The sequence below is a fragment of the Peromyscus leucopus genome, chromosome 8a (genome assembly GCF_004664715.2).
Source record: "Peromyscus leucopus breed LL Stock chromosome 8a, UCI_PerLeu_2.1, whole genome shotgun sequence".
NCBI classification, from domain to species: Eukaryota; Metazoa; Chordata; class Mammalia; order Rodentia; family Cricetidae; genus Peromyscus; species Peromyscus leucopus.
Genome location: NC_051085.1, coordinates 50290009 through 50314828, shown reverse-complemented (window position 1 = coordinate 50314828; position 24820 = coordinate 50290009). Strand labels below are relative to the sequence as shown.

At 48.7% G+C, this 24820-nt stretch overlaps 1 protein-coding gene across 2 annotated transcripts in view; it reads left to right on the top strand.

Moving 5' to 3' along the window:
* Positions 1-20887, top strand: part of Prkn (parkin RBR E3 ubiquitin protein ligase) — a 1218024-nt gene extending 1197137 nt beyond the window's left edge. For both annotated transcript variants that reach the window (XM_028866686.2, XM_028866685.2), the window contains exons 11-12: positions 10777-10894; positions 18490-20887. In XM_028866686.2, coding sequence (XP_028722519.1) covers positions 10777-10894; positions 18490-18602 — 231 coding nt within the window. In that variant the 3' untranslated portion in view covers positions 18603-20887. The remainder of the gene's footprint in view (positions 1-10776; positions 10895-18489) is intronic.
* The last annotated feature ends 3933 nt before the right edge of the window (positions 20888-24820 follow it).

Sequence of the window (24820 nt, the reverse complement as noted above, 5' to 3'; positions counted from 1 at the left end):
GTAGAAATCCTAACTAAGACATCAGTGGTTTTTAATTCTTCCTCCAAGTTGCTAAGGTTTCATTCACTTTGGTAACTTCCTTGTCTGTGTCCCGAATATATGACCTTACTTCATCCACTTGCTTATTTGGGTCCTCCATATGGTCACTGATCCTTTTTAAATGTCAGACTGTGAGACAGGTGTGGTGACTTAAGCCTTTAGTCCCAAGGGAGGCAGGCAGATCTCTAAGTTCAAGGTCACCCTGGTCTACAAAGCAAGTTCCAGGACAGCCAAGGTTACACAGAGAAACCCTGTCTCAAATAAATAATTAAAGTCAGATTGTGGGGCCATAGGCAGTACTACACAGAGAAACCCTGTCTTGAAAAAAAAATACCAGCCAATCAATCAATAATTAATTAATTAATTAAAGTCAGACTGTGGGGCCAGTGAGACAGCCAGTACTACCCAGAGAAACCCTGTCTCAAAAAATAATTTTATATATATATATATATATATATATATATATATATATATATATATATATCAGACTGTGGGGCCAGTGAGATGGCTTGGCAGGTAAAGGCATTTGCCAATAAGCCTGAAGACCTTAGTTCAATCCTTAGTGAAAAGTTTTTGCACCCCAATAAGCTTCTCCACCAATGCAGCGATCCAAATCAGACCGAATTAGAATAAGCCCAGGTTTAATGGGTAAAGTGCTCCCAGGTGATTTTCCAGTCCCCCAGAGAGGAGTTGAGGAAGAGAGACCAAAACAACCACATGTCTGCTTTCTGGAGGGTAGTTTAAATTCCCTGTGGGCGTGGTCTTGAGGATCTCTGGGGGAGGAGCCATGTTTGGCAGGACTTTCTGAGGGGCAGGATCTGGGCAGAGAGGTGGGGCTTCCACCAGAACATCCCAGACTCTTTGGGTCTATGGATGCCAGGGTGCCAGGGGCTGAGGTGGAGCTTCCACCAGACTCTTTGGGTGTAGGGGCAGCAGTTCAAGTCTGGCTACTTCCTGCAGGCATGGGGCAATGTGGAGGAGGGGGGAAACAGTAGACTCATACTCAGCAGGAGGTGTGAGTGGAAGATCATCCAGTTAATTGTCATCCTGGAGAACTCAGGCATATGTTTCTTGAGGAAGCAGAGAAAGTAAGTTGCTAGGGGAAAAAAATAGATTATTGACACCTGCCCTAGTTATACTACAGAGATGAATGCACAGAGCAGAAGAGCAGATAGACCCTTCATTGGGACATCTTGGAAAACCGGAGGGTGGAGGGTCCCAGCTGATGGACAGACCATGTATCCTGAATAGGTGCCCACTTGAGCCTGGAGAGATGGTACCAGCATGGATGTCCCAGGAGCTTGGCAGCCGAGGGGGTGGTGAGGATCATAGTATAAGGTCCTTCCATTGGGGCTTGAGAGACTTAGGCCATTTGAGGAGTACTCTGTTCCATGGGGAGAGCGGGGCAGGCTTGGGGCAGTTGGGTCCACTGGTGTGGGGACAGGGAGATGGCTGTCAGCATGTGACCGGACAAGAGACCTCAGAAGGGAGAGAGGGGAGGTATCCCACCAGTGGGGGAGTTTGGGCCAGGAGGTGGTGATGGAGGAGGAAGGGCCTTCTGTAAAGAAGCTCAAAAGGGCTCAGGCCTGTAGGAGAGCATGGGGTGGCCCGGAGGCGGGTTAGGGCAATGGGGAGAAGGGAGGGCCAAGACAGCCTGAGTTCAATGGAAAGCTTGGTGAGCTGTTGTTTGGTGAGTCCATTGGCCTTCTCAACCTTTCCAGAGGATTGTGGGCAATAGGAAATGTGGAGCTTCCATGACCCTGCCAATCCTCGCCAGGTTGGTGTCCTTGAAACTGGTGTAGAGGCCGGTGTATCTGGAGGGCCCCCTGTGGATTGGCCTTGGCACACGTCTGGCAGGAGGAAGGGACCTGTGAAATACTCAGGTGAGAGTGTGGTGGCCAAGGTGAGGGTGGCCCCAAAGCGGCTGAGAATATCACAACCAAGCAGAGGTGAAGGGCAAGCAGGTATGACTTTTTAAAAAAGAGTGAGAGAAGAATCGCCCTGCAAGAATGCAGGGAAGGGTCAGGGTCTCAAGTGGGAAGGGGTCCCATCCACCCCCGTGACGGAAATTGTTGAGGGAACTGTAGGACCTGAGTGAGATGTCAAAACAGAATAGGTAGCTCCTGTGTTCCAAAGAAAGTCAACGCACTTACCTGCTACCTATCCTAGGCTTGGAGAGGGCAATGGGAGTCACCAAATCTAGGCCAAGTCAGTCCTCCACCAGGCTTAGGAGTTCAAAAGCCGGAAGGGTCTCAGTTGCCAGTGCTGGTGAGGCTGGACCTCCATGGCGTGGTCTACAGGGGCATTCCCATTTCCAGTGCCCAGGCTGTTGGCAGACAGGGCATGGCCTTTTGGGCGGCTGAAGTTAAGGGCAATACCATGGCCAGTGGCCCTACTGACCACCTTTGAAGCAGGCTCCTGGCAGAGCTGACTTGGACTGAACTCTAGCAGGATGTAGCCTCACCCTCGACTTCCCTTGTCCCCCTTGTGGGAACCCTGGTGTCCTCGGGGCAGCTGCTAAGGCTCGGGCTTAGAGCATGGCCTTCTGTGGTAGCCTTGTCTGTCAGGTTGACTCGCTATCTCTTCTCAGCATTAAGAACTTTAAAAGCCATTTTTGCCAATTCCTGTCGGGGAGTTTGGGGACCCTCCTCAGCCTTTTTAAATTTTTTACTAATATCTGACGCTGACTGAGAAATGAAATGGGTGGCTAGGACCGTGGCTTCCGCTGGGGAGGCTGGGTCAAGGCGAGTGTATTGAACCATGGTCTCTTGTAACTGGTCTAGAAAAATGGCCGGCTTTTTGTCAGAGCTTATCAAAATTAACAGTTTTGTCCGAGACCATTTCCATACCTTGGAGGAGGCAGCTAACCACGAGGTCTCTTCTCCGGCGGCCATTTTAACCTGGTTGGTAATCCCAGTGGGACTCTGTAGCTGGCACCGCCATGTCACCCACAGGGTGGGTTTGGTCCGCATGCTGTCTAGCTGTCGCCTGAACTCCAGTTCGTTCCTCAGGAGTGAGGGTGGAGGCCCCGATCACATAAAGGTCATGCCAGGTCAGACCACAGGCCTGGGACAGATAATGGAACTCCTTGATATAAACAGAAGGATTAGCAGAGAAGAGACCCAATCGCTTTTCTGTTTGTGCCTGTGGTCGTTGGGCGTCTGACTCTATGGATGAGTCGTGATGGTGTTGTCTCGTTTCGGCCTCTTGATTATGTTCTGTGCATCCATTGTGGTACCTATGTCCTCCAGTTCTAACTCCCCCTCCCTCTTCCCCTCCCTCTTCCCCTCCCTCTCCCCCTCCCTCTCCCCCCCCCTCCGGTCCCCTCTCTTAACTGGTTTGTTTTCCATGTGAGTCCTCTGTAAGTTTCTTCCTTACAAATTTTGTCTCCTATTTTTGGAGGAGTGTGTCATGGTGTCTGGAGGCCTCTCTGATGAGTCACCATCAGTGCTGGAGTTAAATGGCAGGAGGCAACTCCGTGAGTTCCACTGTGTGCCCAGTAAGGCTCAGGCACTGGACACTGGGGTGGAGGTGACTCTGAGTTCCACTGTGTGCCCAGTAAAGCTCAGGCACTGGACACTGGGGTCGAGGCGACTGTAGTGTATAGATTTTCATTCATTTATTTATTTTAGAGCTAAAAGTTATTAGTATTTATGACGTGAAATAGAGGCCTGACATGGAGGCACACACTTTTAATCCCAGAACTCAGGAAGCAGAGGCAGGCGGAGCTCTGAAATGGTCAGTGCTAGTGGCATGCAGGCCCAGACAGAGCTCCAAGTCCCATCTGGCAGCAACCCGAGGAGTTCTTTCCAGAGAACCCGTAGTGAGGTAATGGCAGGATTCTTGACTTCGCCACAGAAAAGAATATGGACAGGATGAGTCCGTATCAAGCAGGGTCGGGAGTTTAACAGGAAGGAAGTTTCACAGAGACTTCAGCACTGGGGTTGGTAGACAGGGAAAGGGGGAGCACCCAGCCAGGAGCTTTCTAGCCGCTTCTCCAGAGCCAGGTCTGTAGACAGCCTCTGTTTACAGAGGCTTCTGAAGTTACACCTCAAAAGGTTGCTAAGGAGCCTTCCCTTTTCATTAAAAGAGATCATGGGGCGATTCCAGACGGGCTTGCATTACAGCTGATAAGATAAAAGCCGGGGTCACTCAGGGTGCAGGGGAGGTGAAGAGGCCTAGCGCCTAGATGGTAAACAAAGCCTTGTTTGTGAGAGTCCCAGGAAACATCTAGGAAAGGGTAAAGCGGTCCTTGTAGGTCATGCAGCCTCAGGCCTCAGGCCTGGTGCATTGTTGTTTTTTTGTTTTGTTTTTAAGATTTATTTATTTATTATGTATACAGTATTCTGCCTGCATGTGTCCCTGGGGGCCAGAAGAGAGCACCAGATCTCATAGATGGTTGTGAGCCACCATGTGGTTGCTGGAATTGAACTCAGGATCTCTGGGAGAGCAGTCAGTGCTCTTAACCACTGAGCCATCTCTCCAGCCCGGTGCATTGTTATTTATGAAGTAAACAAGAAATAATTTGCTCATTAGAAAATACCTCTGTGGAAAAGGACTGCTGTCCCTGTCAGCAGCCTTCGCCGCCATGTTCCTGGTGCGTCTTGTGCTGCTGGTCTGTCGCTCAGCTGATAAGGAGCTGCAGACTCTCCCTCCCCACGTCCCGTTAATGTTCTCTACCTTTCCATTCTGCTTTAGAATGAGGAGAGAGAGCATGTGGTGTGTGTGGGTGTGTGTGTCTGGGTGTCTGGGAGTGTGTGTGTGCATGTGTGGTGTGGGTGTGTGCATGTGTCTGTGTGTGTGTGCAGGTGTGTGTATGTGTCTGTGTGTATGTCTGTGTGCATGTGTGGTGTGTGTGTGTGCATGTGTGTGTGCAGATGTGTGTGTGTGTGTGTGTGTGCAGGTGCGTGTGTGTGTGTGTGTGTGTGTGTGTGTGTGTGTGTGTCTGTGTGTGTGTGTGTCTGTGTGTGTGTGTGCATGTGTGGTGTGTGTGTGTCTGTGTCTATGTGCATGTGTGGTGTGTGTGCATGTGTGTGTGTGCAGGTGTGTGTGTGTGTCTGTGTGCAGGTGTGTGTGGGGTCAGTTAGACTAAAGAGGTGACCGCTGAGTGAGAGAGTGACCATTGCAGTTGGAGACACACAGTAGACTATTGCTGTGGAAATGTAAAATAAGGAAGGTATTTGTAGATAAACAGAGTAAGAGAGAGTCATGGAAGTCTTCCAGGGAGACAGAGGGTAAAACACAGATGCTTAGCAAAAAATACAGGCGTGTAAATCATTTTAAATCTGTAGAAAAAGCTAAGCAGTTACAAAGTTGCCCCTAGGACCTTCTTCCTCGAGGAGATGACGGTGTCCCCCTCCCCTTGGACTGTCAATTGTGTCGTCTCCACAGGGGCTGGCCAGGCCTGCAGGTCTCAGCAGTTCAGCTGGCTTCCGGTGTCCCTCCAAGTAGAAGGATTTCTGAGCCTAGACTACTTGCTGCCAGAATCCACCCTGCCTCTTCCAGAAAGTTAGAATCCTACCCCTCTTGAATTGAGAGTGGCCCTTTCCAGGGGCGGGGCCTTCCCTGATTTAGGCTCTGGAGGGGTGTGGAAGCCCTGCCCGTGTGGGTACTTTCCTGTGCCACCAGCCACTGGCTTCCAGGGCTGGCTTCTAACTCTGCCATGCAGCTCACCCCTGGCCGTGGTGGGAACATTTTCTCTGGCAGGCTGTCTCAGTTCCAGGTCCCCTGGCCACATCTTTGCTACACGATTCTCACCCCTACCCCGCTTCAGTCTGCTCCATACGTTTGCTCCTGTGAGCAGCTCACTGGTGGAGACAGTTCCCTCTGACTAGCAGGGAAACCATGGCCTCCACCCCGGTAGCAGCAGGGGACCCTGGATCTATTAGTGGGAGAGGTTCCCTGGCATGCAGCAGATGCAGGCGGCAAGGCAGGGGTTGGCAGGAGCAGGTCGGCTCTGTGGGACAGCAGTCTAGTCCTCTGTCTGTCCATCTGTGCCTCCACCTAGTCAGAGGCACCTTCTCATCTGTCGTCTTCTCTGCACGTTAAAAAAAAAAATTGTTCAGACTGACTTTTTTTTATTTTGTGTGTATGAATGTTTTGCTGCACATATGTGTGTGCACTACAGTCATGCCTGGTACAGAAGAGGCCAGAACGTGTTGGCTCCTTGGGAAATGGAGTTATAAATGTTTCTGAGCTACCTCGTGGGGACAGGGAATAGAGCCAGGGTCCACTGGTGCTCCAGACCACCGAGCCATTTCCCTAGTCCCTGAGTCTTTACAACGCATCTTGCAGGAGGAAATTAGACAAATGGATAGACATGACAATGGACAATGCCTATGCCTGGTGAGAAATTGAAGATGATTCTTGCCTTGATTTTTCATGTTTGTATTTCTCAGATTTCAGATAATTCGTATGTGTATTTTTGAGGTGAAAATTTTTGGAGCATCTTTAAATGTCAATCATAGCCTTATATCAGGAATAAGAAATTAAAAACTTCATTATAATTTCAACTTTCACATTTAGAAGACTATTTGGTATTTTAACTTGTTCAATGTGAATAAATAAATAAATATATATATATATTATAAAAAAGAAACATATAACAGCTCCTTCTCTAAAGGGAGTCACAGAGAGTTGGTTCTGAGTCAATCTAAGGAACCAAGGCCAGGCATGACAATCCTGGGTGCGCTCACTGGCTTGTGCTGCCATGGACAGGTTACATGGACTTTTCTAGTCACAGAACAAACATATGGCACAGTGGTACCCCCTTGTGGTCCCAGGACTCGGGAAGTAGAGACAGGAGGATCAGGAGTATAAGGCCAGCATCAACTACATAGTGAATTTGAAGCCAGTATAGACTATATGAGACCTGGTCTCAAAAAAAAGAAAATATATATATATTTTTTTCAAATATACATATATAGCATTTTCAAATGCTATCTTACAACATGCTTAGCTCTGGGCTTGGTCTGTGGTATGCTAAGAATACTTTCTGAAGGTCTTATACGGTCATGGAGTTTGAATCCACAGGGAAAACTCTACAGACACAATTCAAATTATAATCAACTGAATTTATTAATTACTGCGGGCAGGAGCACAGCCAAATTGAAGGCTTGCCATGCAGAAGAGGCTGGAGAAAGGGCTTTTAAAGGTAGGCACCACAATTATCCCACTTTTGTGGTATGTGGTATGCACAGCTAAGTGAGAAACCGACCGCTTCCCTCTCCTCAGCTAGTGAGGAGGCCTCCCCGTCACTCCCTGTGACCTAGCACATGTGGGTTTGCCTGAGCAGGAGCAAGTGGGCCGTCTTTACAGTCCTGGGGAGGGGGCAAGAGTCAGGGTTGCCGCGAACTTATCTTTTAGGAATTTAGAATGGGTGCCTGGCTCAAAAAGGGGTTTTCTTTCACCATCACGATCAAATAGTCAAGGTTGGGCCAGATACAGAGGCCGGTAATAAATGGCGATTAAGGCGACTGACGACACCTGTCCAAGATCACCTTGGCTCTGAACCTGATGTATTCTGTCCTTTATAATCTAGACGTTCTGGCTGATCAATCAGCCTGCAGAATCTTTACTACCAGCCTGACTTCTTCAGAGAACTTAAATTTATGTACCTATAGCCAATGACACATACTATGAAATGATATATATATGTGTGTATATATATATATATATGGCTCAATTTTTACACCATAATATATAAAGCAGACACACATGTCCAGCCACCCGCTTTGGGAAACATGGGTTCACGCTCTCTTCGAGAGCCCCAGACAATTAAGGGAAGGTTTACTTTATCTCTGAAGAGATAAAGTTCATCGTGGCAATGAATGCTGGCACTCAGCATCCTTCCTCCTTTCTCCATCTTTATTCAGTCCGGGCCCCAAGCTCAGGGGATGGTATCATCCACATCCAGCATGGACCTTCCTTCCTCAGCTAAGCCTCTGTAGAAACACCCTGGCACAAATACGCAGAGCTGTGTTTCCTACCGAGTCTAATGCCAATCAAATTGACAATGAGAAGTAGCCACCCTAATCGCGGGGCTTAGGACCACACGTGCATCTGACAGGCTGAATCCACGCATGTTAAAGTCAAAATGCATGTCTGAGGGCCAGATCTGGAAACAGTCCTCCCCAACCACAGCTTCGTCACTGGGCTCCAATCTACAGGGTGTGCCAGAGCTAAAGGAAGTTTTCAGTGACCTACGGTTCAGCAATCAAGCCGACTCTGCTTTACCCTAATAAAGTGCTCCCAAATCACGTGAGTCCCTTTGCATTACTGGAGGATGCTCTTAGAGTGTCATGGGCCAACCATCACCATCACGGGTGCATCCCTGATGCACACCTGTGTCATGGGGTCCTATTCCAGATGACTGTCACTTACTCAGCTAAAACTGACTGAGTTCCTGCTGTTACCTAGGCATGAAGCCAAGGGCTGGAAACAAGAATGACTCAGGCATGACCTCAGTCTAGAAGAACTAACTTTCTGTTGGAAATAACAGAAACATAAATATCAAGGTTCCTACAAAGAACTGCAAAACACTGAAACTTAGGAAATAATGGCTGTTTCCTTCATAGGACTTTATAAGGACTGGAAATTTTACAACTGAAAGATTAGACTATAAAGAAGAAATGAAACTGGGTCTCATCCTTGAAGTTAGATTCCACTCACCAGACTTTGGGTCTCAACAGGGACCCAACTGCCCTGTGAAAATCAGGGGTGGGGGGTCCCTAAGCTGCAGTTTCTGAGCATAGGCAGCCCAGCACCTCTTTACTTCTGCTGACAGGGGACAGGTGCCCACAGGGCTTGGCTCACAAACCCGGTTGCTGTGGCCTGGAAACTTGCTAGTGAGCATCTATGTCTGGGGCTGGCAGCCTGCCGATCTCCAGAGCTGTTGCATTCGGTCAGCATTGATGCTATGGAGTAGCCCTGGGAACATTCTCTTAAATCATTATTACAAGCTAATAAAATGACTTGAATGTGTATATTAAAGCACAGAGAATGTGTGGATGGATGGATGGATGAATGGATGGATGGATGGTAGATGGATGGATGGATAGGTGGGTGGGTGGATGGATGGTGCCATAGAGGTCAAGGTGAAGGGGCTTTATTTGGATTAACATTTTAAAGTACAGTCCCAGATTACAGTACTCTTAGACTAAATCTGTAAACTCTTCCTCTACAGGAGTTAGCCAGTACTTGAAGTGGGTGGGAAGTATGGTGTCTGAACGAGGCAGGAGCAGAATGAAGCCCCAGTCTGGAGCAGCTCCTTTGGGAACCCCTTCTCTAGCTGAGGATGTTCTTTGTTGTTTTTGCTCTTTTAGGGGTCCACCAGCCAGCTCCCAAACAAATCACACACCGAGTCTATTATTACCTATAAAAGCTGGGCTTTACTTTGGCTTATATCTAGCCAGTTTTCCTTAACTTAAATTATCCCATCTACCTTATGCCTCGGGGTTTTTATCTTTCTCTATTCCTGTATACCTTTCCTTTTCTTCTTACTCCATGACTGACTGTATGGCTGACCCCTAGTATCCTCCTCTCCTTCCAGATTTCTCCTTCTATTTATTCTCTTTGCCTGCCAGCCCCGCCTACCCGTTCTCCTGACTCACTATTGGCTGTACAGCTCTTTATTAGCCCATCAGGTGTTTTAAACAGGCACAGTAACACAGCTTCACAGAGTTAAACAAATGCAACATGAAAGAATGCAGCACATCTTTGCATCATTAAAACAAACGTTCCACAGCAAAAACAAATGTAACACATCTAAAAATAATATTTTACAACATGAGGATGTCTTAGTCCATTTTCAAAAGCATTAGGTTTCCAACATCCACATTTTTGGGGGTGGGGAAGGCAGCCAGCCGGTAGCAGGCAGTTATGAGTCAAGGATGGTCTAGCACTTGATGGCATGAATGGTGATACCAAGTGCACCGAGGCTTACTGTGCCATCGATCGTGAAGGAGTTTAAATTACCAGCCAACAACCCTAGTCATATGCTCCTGTTAGAACTTAAGGAAATGAACCGCGGCCCTCAGTGCCCCATGTTTTATTTCCGCCCGAGAGGCCTCTCAGGAAAGGAGGAGGCCTTGTCAAGGTCTTCCCTCTGAGTGATTTGAGTCCAGGCAGCTGCTTCCAGAACCCACAGTCCTCGTCTCTGCTGCCACCAACTCCTGAGGTCTGCCTCTCTGTCATTGCCGTGTCCTCTCTCCCGGGCCTTCTGGGACAGCACCAGGGTCCCCCATTCCCCAGGGGCAGGAAGTAAGGGGAGAAGGAGACTAAGAGTGAAGAACGTTGCCTCGCAACGACTCTTCCTCTTCCCAGTGTCTGGTCATTATCCGTTCCGCGAAGCCTCAGAAATGAAAATGAATGTGTTCACCTCACACTTGACAAAGGTCTAACAAGAGGCATGTGAAAGCCTTCATGAGTTGCCTACTTATTAACCACTTGCTAGGTATTATTTATTACAATCACATAAAATCCCCAGAACACAGCACTCCATGCTGTAAAATTGAGCAATCTTTTCTTAGCTCATAAGCATGTGCCATGTGCCAAGAACATGATGCCCACACATGTCCAATGGTGGTACGGCACTTGTCGAACAAGTTCACATTTAAGCTTCTTGCCTGCAGGCACTTCCATCTTTATAAGTGTCTGCACCAGCGCTTCAAGGAATGCAGACTTCACCCCCAATAATAAAGACCCAAATTTGAACCTCTTTTGTCTCTACGAATCTAGGCCTACCGAGTGGACAAAAAGGCCGCCGAGCAAGCTCGCTGGGAGGAGGCCTCTAAGGAAACCATCAAGAAAACCACTAAGCCCTGCCCTCGCTGCAATGTGCTGGTTGAAAAAAACGGTGAGTGCAAGCTGAGAGAAGAGCCAGGCCTGCCTGGGCCTCCTTCGTGGCGGCCTCGGGTGGCCATCTGGGCTTCTGGGAGGGCACACAGCTCGAGGCTGACTAGGTAGAGTGTGGATGTCAGTTTTTCAACGTAAAATTTCTCCACCTCCTAAACCCAAATTCCACTGCAACTACCCTAGTTTCTTCCCAGAAATTTGGGGTGCTCTCACACGCTAATACATGTTGAGGCGGGAGACAGTAGCAGCGTCCTGGGTGGTTTCTGTGGGGTGAAATTCCATCCCTGGACTGGGGGCTAAGGTTGTAAATGAAACCTTCTGGTGAGCTGGTGGCCAGCAGTGGGTGCCACTGAGTGCGTCAGGGCTCATTCCAATGCCAGTGAAGAGAGAAGACACACAGGATACGCTAGTAGCCCTTCTTATAAATGACATTAGACACTTGGCATCGGATGAGCTGTTCACTCTTCTAACGACAAAGTCTGGTATCCTCACAAAGTGTCCTCCACGGGCCCCCAGAGTCCGGACTGAGAGACAAGACTGCCATGTCAGCTCCATTTGTCAGGTGATGGCAGCTACATCTCCCTTCGTGGGCGATAATAACAAAAATAACTAATTTGTGTGGTGCACTCACTAAATGCGTATCCCACGTCCTCAGTGAGGATAGAGTGTTTACTCCTCACAGGCTACTGGAGGAAGTAGGGTTAGGGCCAACATTCCCAGCGTACATCAACATGTTAAAACATTTCAGGCCGGGCGTGGTGGCGCACACCTTTAGTCCCAGCACTCGGGAGGCAGAGCCAGGTGGATCTCTGTGAGTTCGAGGCCAGCCTGGGCTACCAAGTGAGCTCCAGGAAAGGCGCAAAGCTACACAGAGAAACCTTGTCTCGAAAAAACCAAAAAAAAAAAAAAAAAAACATTTCAGAATCCCTTGGGTCAAGAAGCAGGGGCAGATTTATTTAATCGACTTTTCCTCAAGAACTTTTGGCCGCGAACGCCCTCCCCTGCCCTTCAGGAATCCCCCTGAGGTCGGGAAACCACTCCAGTTCTTGTGTCCCTGCTGCAAGGGAGGCCGTGCCTTAAACGACACTGGTGCCTGGCTCATCCATGCGAGTGTCAGCATCACTGGACTTTGGAAAGGGACTTTTTCTTCTGCCTCCCAGCGAATCTCCTGTGACTTTTAAGAATCCAGAATGACTATTTGAACATCTCTCTGCAAGACATGAGATGAGAACAGGGCAAATTTTCCCAGAACGTTCCATTTTGCAGTCAACAGACAAAACCATGCGCATTTGTGTTCGAATGGTTCCTCTTCTCCGATCCTCTGAAGCCCGGGTACTGTCTCACCTGAAGGACTGTCCCTTCCTGACTCGTGCAGTCACATCCACTGGCCTCATCAACGCGGAGCCACATGGCTGTGGGAAACTTAGAGCACTCGGACTGAATGATGTGCCCCTTCCCCCTCCTACATGAGGTCTTGGCTCTCAAAGAGGGTGGGGATCAACTCACCTCTACCATGACCTGTCTCTGCCGAGCGTGTCCTTAAAGTACAGCTTGGATCCTCCTTGAGCATGTAGGAGAATTGCCAAGTATACTTTTAAAACCACACACACTCCTGGGCCTCCACCCAGACCCCAGTACGTATATTTTTAAGCTCATACCAAGGTGTCCCAAGAGACTCGAGGGCTGTGATAGCAAGGCCTATGCATCCGCAAGCATCCTTCAGGGCACACAGCTGTGTGCGGTACTTCTCCCCTAGTCCACAGCAAGAATATGCCATGCAGAGGACATTTGAACCAGGCACCAGCATCATTTAGGGCGTGGCCTTGCCTGCAGCAGGGAGGGCCATGAGATCCAAAGCCGAGTTTCACACCCTGAGAACCACTACTGATTCTAAACAGCTATTCCCTCAAAGGGAAAGAGAGTTGGTTCTGAGCCAAACTTGAGTGACCATGTTGTGGGAACACAGATTCAAGTTGCCCAGAATGGCATGTCCCACTGTGGAAGATGCTTTAGAGTCACTGAACTACAACAAATCAGAAGTCCATGCATGTACCAGATAGATTGGCAGGGATATTGTATGGATTGGATGCAGCAGAGCAGGGGGACTCCCATAAAGTCCTCAGGTGATGTCCGAGGACAGCCATAGCTTGAGACTCCGAAGAAGCCAGTGGCGTGCTAAATTCACCAGGACGTTCTGTTCTGAAAGTTTGGCCTAACAAACACAAAGCTGTTAGGTCAGGTACAGAAACCAGTGACAAGTGACTGTCAAGGGGCTGAAGACAGCCCGAGGCCACTTGGCTCTCAGTCTGTAGCATTCCATCACTTCTTGTTCACCAAGTAAAGTCAAGAACTCCGCAGGACCGGTACTGCAGAGGTGGCCTTTCCAGGGAACATCTGTCCGTACTACTGGTGCCCCTGGAGGCTCCGTCAGGCTCACCCCCAGAAGCAGTTTCTCACCCCTCCTCCTGGCACACTCTGGACTTCCACCGTGCCTTCATCCCCTCCCCTTATTGTTGTCATGTGCCTGTTTGACTTCGGGGAGGTCTCTGGGAATCGGGTCCCTTCCATTCTGCTCCCCACATCTGGTTGGCTCCGGAGGGCTTCCTGCGTGGGTTGACTGCACGTGGTCTGAGGACTGTAGTAGAAGCTGGGCTCTGGTCTGCTTGTGTCCCAGCCCTCATTCAACCACTGTCACCCGTGTTTCTAGCATCGGGTGCCTGCTAGCCCACCATCTACCCCACCCTCTGGGACCCGGGGGCCATCTGCTTGCCTTGCACAAAGCCGGGATGAAGGCTGGATGCGGTGATGTCCACGAGGGGCACATTAGTGTGACATCTCGGTAAATGCTGCCCAGCGTCATTCTGGTTCTCATCAGACGGGAATCTTAGATGAGTGGATCCCACAGCTGTGTTAGCAAGCAGTCAGCATTTATGTGGCCGAGAAGATAATATACGTAGGAAGTAGGGTGGGGGCGTTGGGCATAGCTTGGGATTAGACGCCAGTCGGTGGACACTGTGGCCTTCCCTTCCTCCCCGGTGACCAGCCCTGCTCTGAGGCCTGTGTGCTATAGGATCGTGTCGCCTGTTTTTCTGGGTGTTAGCTGCCCTCAGGATGGCAGGTGCTGAGAGCCGTCTGGCTTGATATATGAACCTATATCAAGCACTCAAGCCTTTAAGAAGTATCTTTATCAATACCCACAAGAGTGTGCCAACACTCCCAGGGTGGCAGGGGCAGGCTTAGCTCCACCCAGATCCCTAACTTTGAGTCCCTAACCCCTGGGAAAGGAACTCCCTTGATGAACCTCCCTGTTCCTTTGTATGTTGGAATGGCCCAGCAGGGCAGTGGTTAGTGTGTACCTGCAAAGAGCGCAAGGGTCAAGGGGGTTAAGAGACCCCACTCTAGCTCCGCCCACCACTACCAGGCCGTGATCAAATGATGAGGGAAAGAGGGAAAAGATGGCATCATCAGAAGAGAGTATTCAGTGGCTGCTAATGGACAGGGCCCAGCAGCCCGCTATACAGACTTGAAAAGCACAAGCTAAATAGGACAAGACCATGTCGCTAGTGTCCCAGAGAAATGCAGATTTGATCCAAGGAAGAAGCGGAGGACCACATGTGGGAACACAGTGGGATGTGATCACCACCCCAGCCTGTGCTGGAAGCCCCTTGCTTGCCGGCATCCCCAGGCACAGCATGCTAGGACACTGTGTAGGGCCAACATGGGAGCCAAGGGGCTTAAGCTTGATTCCCTAAGACAGGGACCACTCAAAAGAAATCCCCTGATCAGAGCTGTTGAGACCCAGGCCACACCACAGGCACGGAGACGGAGCGGAGGAGTCGCGTGACTCACTGATATAGATGGTTTCCGGTGGGGTCGGGTCTTAGAAACGCTGTCAGGGCTGTAAATGGGAAGCACTCCCTCGTGGCCTGCTGAGTGTCGGCCTCTGACCTGCAACACTGCAAAGAACCTAGATTGCCCTCCTGCTTACCCTGAAGCACCACTGGACCCGATGCAGGCGAGGGCCAGCTGCACTGTCCGGTTCCCAGCTCGGCTAGCTCATGGCTGCTTCCACATTCAGGAAAGCGCTTCTTCCTACAGGGAAACGGAACCATTTTCTCTTTTCTTTCTCTTGTGTGTGTGTGTGTGTGTGTGTGTGTGTGTGTGTGTGTGTGTGTGTGCAGGAGTACACAAGTGTCCATAGACATGTGAGTAGAGGCCGAAGGCCAACCTGGGGAATTACTCAGGATGCTATCTTTTTTATTATTATTTATATAGAAGATTCAGTCTCGGGCCAGCAGGATAGCCCAGCAGGTAAAGGCACTCACCACCAAAGCCTGGTGACCTGAGTTTGACCCCTGGATCCTACATGACTGAAGGAGAGAACTGCCTTCCTCAGGTTAGCCTCTGACCTCCACACACATGCACCCACTAACAATAAATAAGTAAAGAAATTACTTTCATTTTTCGAGACAGGGTTTCTCTGTGTAGCCCTGTCTGTCCTGGAACTCTCTCTGTAGACCAGGCTGGCCTTGAACTCAGAGGTCTGCCTGCCTCTGTCTTTCAAGTGCTGGGATTAAAGGTGTGCACCACCGTCACTTGGCTTAATGTATATATTTTTAAGGACAAATTAGTCACTGCCCTGGAACTCGCTGATTTGGCTGGCCAAGGCTGAGCTGGCTGGCCCCAAGGGTCCACCTGTCACCGGCTGGGATTACAAGTCCGGGCCACCATACCTGGCCTTCTCTTAACATGGCTCTGGGGACTGAACTCGGGTCTTCATGCTGACAAGTTAAGTACTTCACCACCTGAACCATTTCCCCAGCTCCACAACTGCCCTTCTCAACCCAGCGCAAGCCTGGGTACTTCCTCCTAGAATCCCCTCCAGCTTCCAGACATTTCTTCCCAGTCATCTCAGACAGGCAAGGTCATGGCTTGCTTCTCGGCTCGGTGGGTGCCTGTGGTGGTTGCATCTGCCAGCAGGTAGTGTGGGAGCATCAACTCACTGGCTAGATCCAGTGTAGACACCGCTGCCCAGGGGCCTGCCATGTCCTGGTTATCAGTCTAGAGACAGAGTTCACCACGAGAAGAGCCACAGTCCCTTCGTGTCACTACCAGGTGGCTGTGGTTCCATCAGCAACCCCCTGCTTCCGTTTACAGCCGCGTGTCCCTTACTAACAGGACACAGCGTGAGAAGTGTGTCCTCAGACTTACCTGTCGCTGCTCAGACGTCACTCAGTGCAGACACAGGCCTAGATGCCAGTGGCCAATTAGGAGATTCAGGGGGTGTGGGAGGGCTGAGGCAGCTGCAGTGAGTCCTGGCGAGCACTCAGAAGTGAACCTTCTTCAAAAGTGGAAGAACTCACACGTAAGGGAAGCACAGGATATGATAATTTAAAAAAAATGAATAAAGAAAGTGTCTTCATTTAAGCCAGTCATGGAGTAGCTCATCTCTGTTATCAAATGGTTCGAATTGAGATAGTTGTATAGATTCTGTTCCCCGCCCCCCTCACTTTTTAGTGTCCTTTTTAGTTAGCATACAAAAGAATGGGCTTCATTCCGACACTTTTAAGAACATTGTAAATGTGTATGGATGGATGTTTGGCCTGCAGGTATGTCTGTGTACCATGTGCATGCTTGGTGCCCACAGAGGGTATGAGATCCTCTAGAGCTAGAGTTACAGACGGATGTGAACTGCCACATGGTTGGTGGGAATTGAACCCAGGTCACTAGAAGAGTAGCTGGCACTCCTAACCACTGAGCCGTCTCAGGCCACTGACATTTTGTACATGTGTGTGCTTGGTTCATATTTACCCCCATACTACCCTCCCCGACTCCTCTCTTTCCCACTGACTCCTACCCCATCTCTAATAACCCCCGTTCTGCCTTCACGTCACACACACACACACACACACACACACACACACACACACACACACACTGTTAAATCTAAATTCCACATAAGAGAGAACTCAACATTCTGTCCCTTCCCTCCCCCATCATCCTACATCTCCCTCCTCTCTCCTCAAGACCTCTCCTCCTTCCACAGAGTCCCGTCTGCCATCTCTTCTTTCCTGTACATTTTCTACTTTATTTTTCACACATCTGTGATCTTTTATGATGCTTCAAGCAAATCATAACCAGGTGGAAAATTTTAAATGCGCTATCTATCCCAGGACAAATGCCTACAGGCACAGAAATATTTTAGAGTAGTGTCAGCTGTCGTGAGTGCTTTCTGTTAATAAAAGTAAGTATGAGGCAACACTTGGATATTTTGATAAGCTAACGAGATAACTGGCAAGCGTGGGTAACAGAACCCACCTAGAGTCGAGTAACAGGTGAGCAAAGAGATTGCTCTGCCTGGATCTCCAACAGTTCTCTTCAGTCCCCTCTGCGTCTCCTGGAGGACTCGGTGTCTGAGCCCAGAAGCCAAGGGTGGAGCTGTGAAGGACTCCTGAAGGGTGGGAGCTGTGATCCCAAAGTAGGTCCCTCGATAAGGGGCTGGCCCTCCCATACGGACATGACAGCCCCTCCTCCAGGAACACTGGTATCTCAGCACTGCCGCTGAACAGAGCTTCTTCACCTTGAGAAAGTTCTCCAGCAGAGCCATGCACCAGCCTCAGCATCATCAAGGTATAATGTAGGATATGCAGGGCACTTGAAATGCATTTCCTTTCTCACTTTTTTTTCTTTTTCTTTCTTTCTCTCTTTATTCCTTCCTTCTTTCCCTTCTTTCTTTCTTTGTTTTTCTCTCTTTCTTTCTCTCTCTTTTTTGTCTCTTCATTCCTTCTTTCCTTCCCTTCTTTCTTTTTTTGTTTTGTTTGTATGATTGTTTTTACTTTTTAAGACAAGTTTTCATGGAAGCCAGGATGACCTGGAACACACTGTGTAGCTGAGTATGACCATGAATTCCTGATCCTCCTGCCTCCACCTCCTGGGCTTGGGGACCACATGTGTACACCACCATGCCTGGTGTACACAGTGCTGGGGATCGAACCCAGGGCTCCGTGTATGCGAGGCAAGCACTCTACCAACTGAGCTACGGTCCTAGCATAACGACTTCCTTTCTTTCCTTCTCGCCTTAGGTAAAAACTTAACTACCATTCAGGAACACATTCTCTATTAAAAGTAATATGCTGTTGCAACCCCTGCTTATACATTTTGCTGAACCAAGTAACATTGAATAAATATGAAAAATGTGGACCCCAGCATATCATATATTAAATTATGAAATATTTAACATGTATTTTAAAATCATGAGTTTAATATGGCTATATTTTTTAAATGAAGAATCAGCAGTCTATGAAACACGAACCATTTGTGTCTAAGCACATGAGGGAGAGCGGAGAAATTCAGATGTGCAGATGGGCTTTGTTCTGAGGACAAAGAGCCCCGCCTCCATGTCATCCTCTCACCCATTTCTCACTCGGGAGCTCCTCCTGTGGTGTCTGACTGTCCCCCTGGTTCGGAGTCTCCTGTCCTTGTCGCTTAGGATTGTTCGCCTCAAGAGTCATTTCTGGGACGGCATGCTGGCATCCGGGCAAGGCTCTGGCGGTGTTGGCCGCACACCCACAGCCCCTGTATCCTTTGTCCCCACAGGAGGATGTATGCACATGAAGTGTCCGCAGCCTCACTGCAGGCTGGAGTGGTGCTGGAACTGTGGCTGCGAGTGGAACCGAGCCTGCATGGGTGATCACTGGTTCGACATGTAGAGGGATGTCACTCAGGCACGACCCCGGGCCGCACCTCCTCATGGGGAACACCTCGGCTCCTACCTTCTTAGCCATTTCTTCTTCTCTGTGCATATAAGCACATACCTGCACACACACAAACCCAGGCTGCAGATTACAGATGTGGCCACCAGATCCTTTCCACGGCACCCACGGAAACCAGCAGCGCCCACTGGGTACCCAGCCAAAGGCACTTTCAGGCCTCTGGCTTGTGCAAATATCAGCGCTGGGAACAGAGTGCAGCCCCTCGTTTTGGATTCTCCTCATCCCAGCACAAATCCAGCTGGCTCATCACATGGGCCGAGGCTTTCCAGGTTCAACTTCCCGCCTTCACCTTCGCTCAATCCATGTAGAAGCCATGGGCGAAGCCAACGGCTTTCCAAGGCCGTTGCCGCGCTCTGTGTAAGTCAGGCTGCCGGAGTGCGCTCGAGATTTGAGAAACAGTGTTCTCATTCAGCAATCACCTGTTCCCAGAGGGCCCTCCCCAGCAATAGTCAAACATGTTTGTTTATCCCCGAGAATCCTATCTTTACAAATGGTGCTGATGAGATGACAGCTTCACCGCACACACATCAGCTTATCAACCAAGTGAGAGACTGGGAAAGCTAATTGGAATGCCGCCTCTTTAAATTATTGGGAGGGCATCGAAGCTGAATGTATTTCCATTCATTTGATTACCTGCAACTTTAGAAAGAAATGTTTTTTTCCCTGAAAATATTCCAAAGTCGGCAGTTTGGTTTGAAGTATTCCTGTTGCAGCCTGGAAGTTTGGCTCAGGTCCTTGGCTTCACTGTAAACTTAGTAGAGAAAGTGCCTATAAAGGGGATGTTTTCAGAAGCAATCCCATGATGCTCTTCCAACGCTAACAGCAGTGCAGGTCAGATTTATATTTATGGAATATTTATAGAAGGAGCATTTCTAGATCATCTAAATGAAAACATGCCTGACCCATCCATCAGAAGGGGAGACACCTCTGCATACCTACCCCCTCCCCGGCTGTGAAGTCCCAGGGAACCCCACACACTCAGTGGTCCTCCAGGCAGGGACTTTTGTGCAGGACAATAAACACACGCTAGAATATTCTTCAGGTTCATATACATCACATTTGAATGTTAATTTTTCAAGAATTTATTTTTTCCTGTTTTGTTTTGTTTTGTTTTGTTTTTGAGGCACTCAAAACACATAAAAACGTGTCCACTAGGTACTGTGAGCCACATTTTCTAAACCGCACTGTGTGTGCAGGGGTGAGGCGTAGTCTCTGCCTTACACTTTCATTTCATTTTCTGACTCCTGAGGAGGCTGAGCTGGTAGCTGAGGGTCTCACTGGCACATGAGGTCCCTTGAGACTTCAGAGACCTGGGTCTTCTAAAAATCAATTAGCAGGTGTAGAAGATCAATAGAAACCCTCAATGGTGGGAGAGGAGGCAGTGACCTCAGAATTTTCCAGGTCACATCCCAAGAACATCTGCTCCCCCACCCCAAGCAGCCTCACCCAACCTCACCCAGAATGCTCCCCGGAAGCATTCTGCCCTCCCCTTCCTCAGAGACAGAATGCTGAAACAAGACAGTGGTGTGAGAGGGGGCCACGACAACATGAACAGCCCCATTTAGCATCAACTGTTAAAATCCATCCACTCCTACATGCCCCAGGGCTTCAAGACCCGAGTCCAGAAGCCAAAAATCTTATAGAAACGATGTTATTGGCATCTTGTAGCATGAGGAAAGGTCAACAGACCTAAGCCCTGGCTTGTATCCCATTGGCCCAAGTCTCCACCCCAGCCAGGTCCTGAATGAATGTCATATGCTGACCCAAAATGGCAAAGCCACCTGTCCTTTAACACTCAGGGCATCAATGTCACCCATCGTTATTTCATTTGTGACACTGCCTCCTTCCACACGTGTGTGCGGTCATGGGTTTGGGAAGCCAGGACAATGTTTGCTCTTCGGCTTTGGGTACCAAGACGCCCTGGAGCTCGGTGGCTCTCCAGTATGCTCATTTTGTCTTTCTGGTGATTGCTTATGTTTCCTTCAGAATAGAATAGTGATTCTTAAAATAACTTAAAGGAAAAAAACATCCACAGTGTGTGAGCATGAATCACAGCCTGTGTTGTGTGAGCATGAATAGTGGGATTAAAAAGTGGATGTCAAGAGAATGGAAATCAAACCTTCGTAGGGCAATCTTTCTTTTTCTGTGAAGTGCATTAAGAAATATCTGAAGACTGTGTCTGTGGTGGTACCCAGATTGTCAATAAAAGAATCAAAAGAGTGTTTGAGCTTGTCCTTGGAGAAGCCTTTTTGATAAATGTCAGAGATATGGGGGAGAAGGTGGGACACATTTCTTTGTGGTCTCTCATACTGCTTGGAAGCATCGCCCACTGGGAAAAGTGGCCCCTTTTCTCTCCATGATTTACCTTGAGGGTTCTGCTTTTTTAATTATCGAAATTTCAAAACAAGACCTCATTCTGAAATGTGATGGCTAATCTCTTGCCTTGCTCACAGATTTATCCAAATAAGTGTTTACAAGAGAAATTGGGGCTGGAGAGCCTGGAGAGATGGCCCAGAGGTTAAGAGCACTTGCTGCTTTTGTATGGGACCCGAGTTCAGCTCCCAGCACCCATGTGGTGGCTCACCACTGTCTGTACCTCCACTTCCAAGGAATCCGATGACCTCTTCTGATTTCCATGGGCTCCTTCAGGCATGTGGTGCACATACATGCATTCAGGCAGGTATACACACACACACACACACACACACACACACACACACACACAAATAATGTTTTGAAGAGAGAGAGGAAGAAGTGCAGGTCCAGGGGGATGGCCAGGTCTAAGTGGTGGCTACAAGAGCATGAGGACCCGAGTCCAATCCTCCAGAAACCACATAAAAAAAGCCAGGTGCAGCAGCAACACACATCTGTAACGCTAGCACTGAGAGGCAGAGACAGGACGACCCCTGGGGCTCACTGGCCAGTCTCACAGAACTGGTGAGCTCCAGACCTTGTCTCAAAAAAAAAAAAAAAAAAAATGTAGAGAATAAGAGAAAACCAAGCCTCCCCATGCCTGTGCATCTGTGCATCTCACACATCAAAACCAAAATGTCAAGACCGTGTGGTGGTGGCTTATCAGTGTGTTTATCGGGTGCCTTCCTCGTCGCCGTGGTGGAACACTTGGCAGGAGCCACTTAAAGAAGGGTTTGTTTTGGCTCGTAGTTCGAGGAATGTGATAGCCAGTGTTGACCGTCCACTCCACGGGCCTTAGAAACTGTCGAGGGGGCGGGGTTGGTTTGGGGCACTTAGAGTGACAAGACACACCTAACTGGGGGTGGAACATTCTGAGGCTGGAGAAAGTGAGCCAGACACACCAGCTTTCATCTCTCTCTGCCCCTGACTGCAGATACTATGGGACCAGCTGCCTCAGGTTCCTCTGACCCAAGCCTTTTCCACCACGATAGATGCATACTCACACTGTGAGCCAGGACAAGTGCCCTCGTCTTCCTTAAGTGGCTTTTGTTGGGCATTTTGTCACAACAATAAGGAAGTGACCAACACTCAGCTTGGTCCCCTCACATCTCACCAGGTCGGGGCAGACAGCAGGGCATGTTGATGTTCAGCCGGCTTCCTCCTTTATGTCTAGTCTGGAACTCCAGTTCATGGGATGGTGTTGCCCACATTCAGGGTGGGTCTTTTCCTTGGTAACACATCTCTGGAAACAACCTCATGCCCTAAGGTAAGCTTCCTATACGATCCAAACCCAATCAAGTTGACAATGGAGGTGAATCTCCCGAGCTAGATTGTGGACTGTCTTCTCAGGAACATTCCAGTGGTTGTGCCTGGCTTGTCTCAATGTGTCTGTCTATCTGGAGCAACCTGAAGAGGCCATCTCTGGATAATCTTGCCCAGCCTTCAGGCCAGCCGCATGCTGAGGATCCCATTGGAGCCAGAAGCCCAAGAGATGCTCTGATAAAATGCGAAGGTGAGACCCATTGCCCACCCAGGGCATCCTGCAGAGCCAAGGCAAAAGCATGTGCGTGTGTGAGCTCTGGGTATCAGAGCAGGAGCCCGGGTTCTACCACCCACATGGACGTGAGCTCTGGAGACAAAAGTCCCTCAGTAGACTGTTGTCATTTTTCATCAAATTCCTAGCCAGCCAGCCACAGGTGATCGCTAGTATTAATACATGAACAAGTCAATGGAGGCTACAGAAAAAAAAAAGGAAAAAAAAACTACAGAGTGAATGTATAGTAATCACAACCACCAGGTGTGTGCACATGTTACCATCATAGATTCATGACTTCATGTGGATGTCAGGTGGTGGTGCGTGTTCAATTTGAATGTGTTGGACTGCCTTCTTCATACTTCTAGAAGTTTCTCTCTAAGGGTAAGTTGCTAGTTGTTCTTTCTCGCTGTGTGTATGGGTTGTATGTGCAGGTGGTATCCAAGGTGTGGGTTAAGAAATTCAGATTAGGAATGGAAATAATTAAGTACAAGTAGTAAACACACGGAAAATATGGGGAAAGCTAACTACCCCTTTGCCCAACCCGCATACTCTATATCATCTCAGACAGCATGGTGATATGAATGATTTGTGTTTTGAAGGTAATCTCTCAGCATGTATTAGTCGGGGTTCTCTAGAGGAACAGAACTTACAGTGTGTGTGTGTGTGTGTGTGTGTGTGTGTGTGTAACAGGGAATTTTTAGAGTGGATTATAGGCTGTGATCCAGCTAATCCAACAATGGGTATCTACAAACAGAAGAATCCAGTAGTTGTTCAGTCTGGACGGCTCAGCCAGGCTTCAGTGTACACTGGAATCCTGAAGAAGTAGGCTCTACTCACTATCGAGAGCGAGAAGAAGCAGGCAACGAGAGAGCAAGTTTCCTACTTCCTGTCTTTCTGTAGGCTGCAGCAGAAGGTGTGGTTCAAATGAGAGGTGGATCTTCCCACCTCAAAGATACAGATAGAAGTGGGTCTTCCCACTTCAAATGATTTAATTTTTTTAAAAAAAATCTCTCACAGGTGTGCCCAGCCATTTGAGTTTTGGTTAATTTCAGATGTTGTCAAGCTGACAAGCAAGAACAGCTATCACACACTGTAACACTGAACTTTCTTTGGGTGAATTCTGCTGTTTTTTGTGGATAAATTGTCCAGCCATGGCATTTGAGAACTGTTGCTGGCCTTGAATGACCTTGTAAAGTTGTCAAGGAGTGCTGTGTGGAAAGGACTACTGGACCATACAGATCAGTAGCACTATTCTGAGGAATGCACAGTGTTCCCATCTTGTCCTCAGCTGTTAGGCTGAAAAAATCAGTTGTCACTTTATGAAAGGGTAACTGGAACCTGGAAGACCAACTCACATGAATCATAAGAGAGCTAGCTGAAACGTCCATATCAACAGCTTACCTCCTGGTCTCCATGCATGCTTTTCCAACTGCCTGGAAGCCTTTCTTTAGAAGAGCTTCAGGCCCGGCCTTGGCTGGCCAACCTTGAATTCTCCCTCCATAGGTCCGTCCCACAAGTGTTGACGATCACTCTGGGCCTGCATCTGCTTCCTGTTCCCAGCAGTAACTGACCAGCCTGTATGTGTGACCTCAGCCTCTGACGGACAGGTAAGGAGATCAGAGCTGTGTGCACACATCAGACACCCGGCTCTGTAGCTGTCAGATCCCAAGCACTGGAACTGTGGAATTCCGCCTTTGAGTTCTGAACAGCTCTATATCACAAGCCCCACTGTAGCGCAAAGCTAGCTGCAGAGCTTGCCTGACGCTGTTGACTGTGGCCATCTGGCCAGAAGCATCCCACCACAAAGGCAAGGCTGGTTCAGGCTGGAGGGCCTGTTGCAGATTGGTGTGAGTTTATTCTAAGAGGGTCCCCGGGACATTTGGTCAGTGGTTTCTCCTCCACCCCACCCTGTAACCCAGGAGGACCCATGTCACCTCCACTCTACAAAGCCTGCACACGCAGCTCTGCCGTTTTCTCCCAGCAGATGGTGTGCCCCCACAATTCTTGGTTCTGAATTTCGAACTCAAGAGTGACTCAGATGGCATTTTTGGAGAGATGCTTTTTAGCATCAGATGACTCAGTGTATTTCCATGAAAGTTTTTACCCACGTTGTTTTTTTTTATAAAAATAATTATTGCGTTATTTGTGCTCATTATAGAAACAAAAAGAAAAAAATAATTTTTTCATCTTATTTTTGCATAGTGTC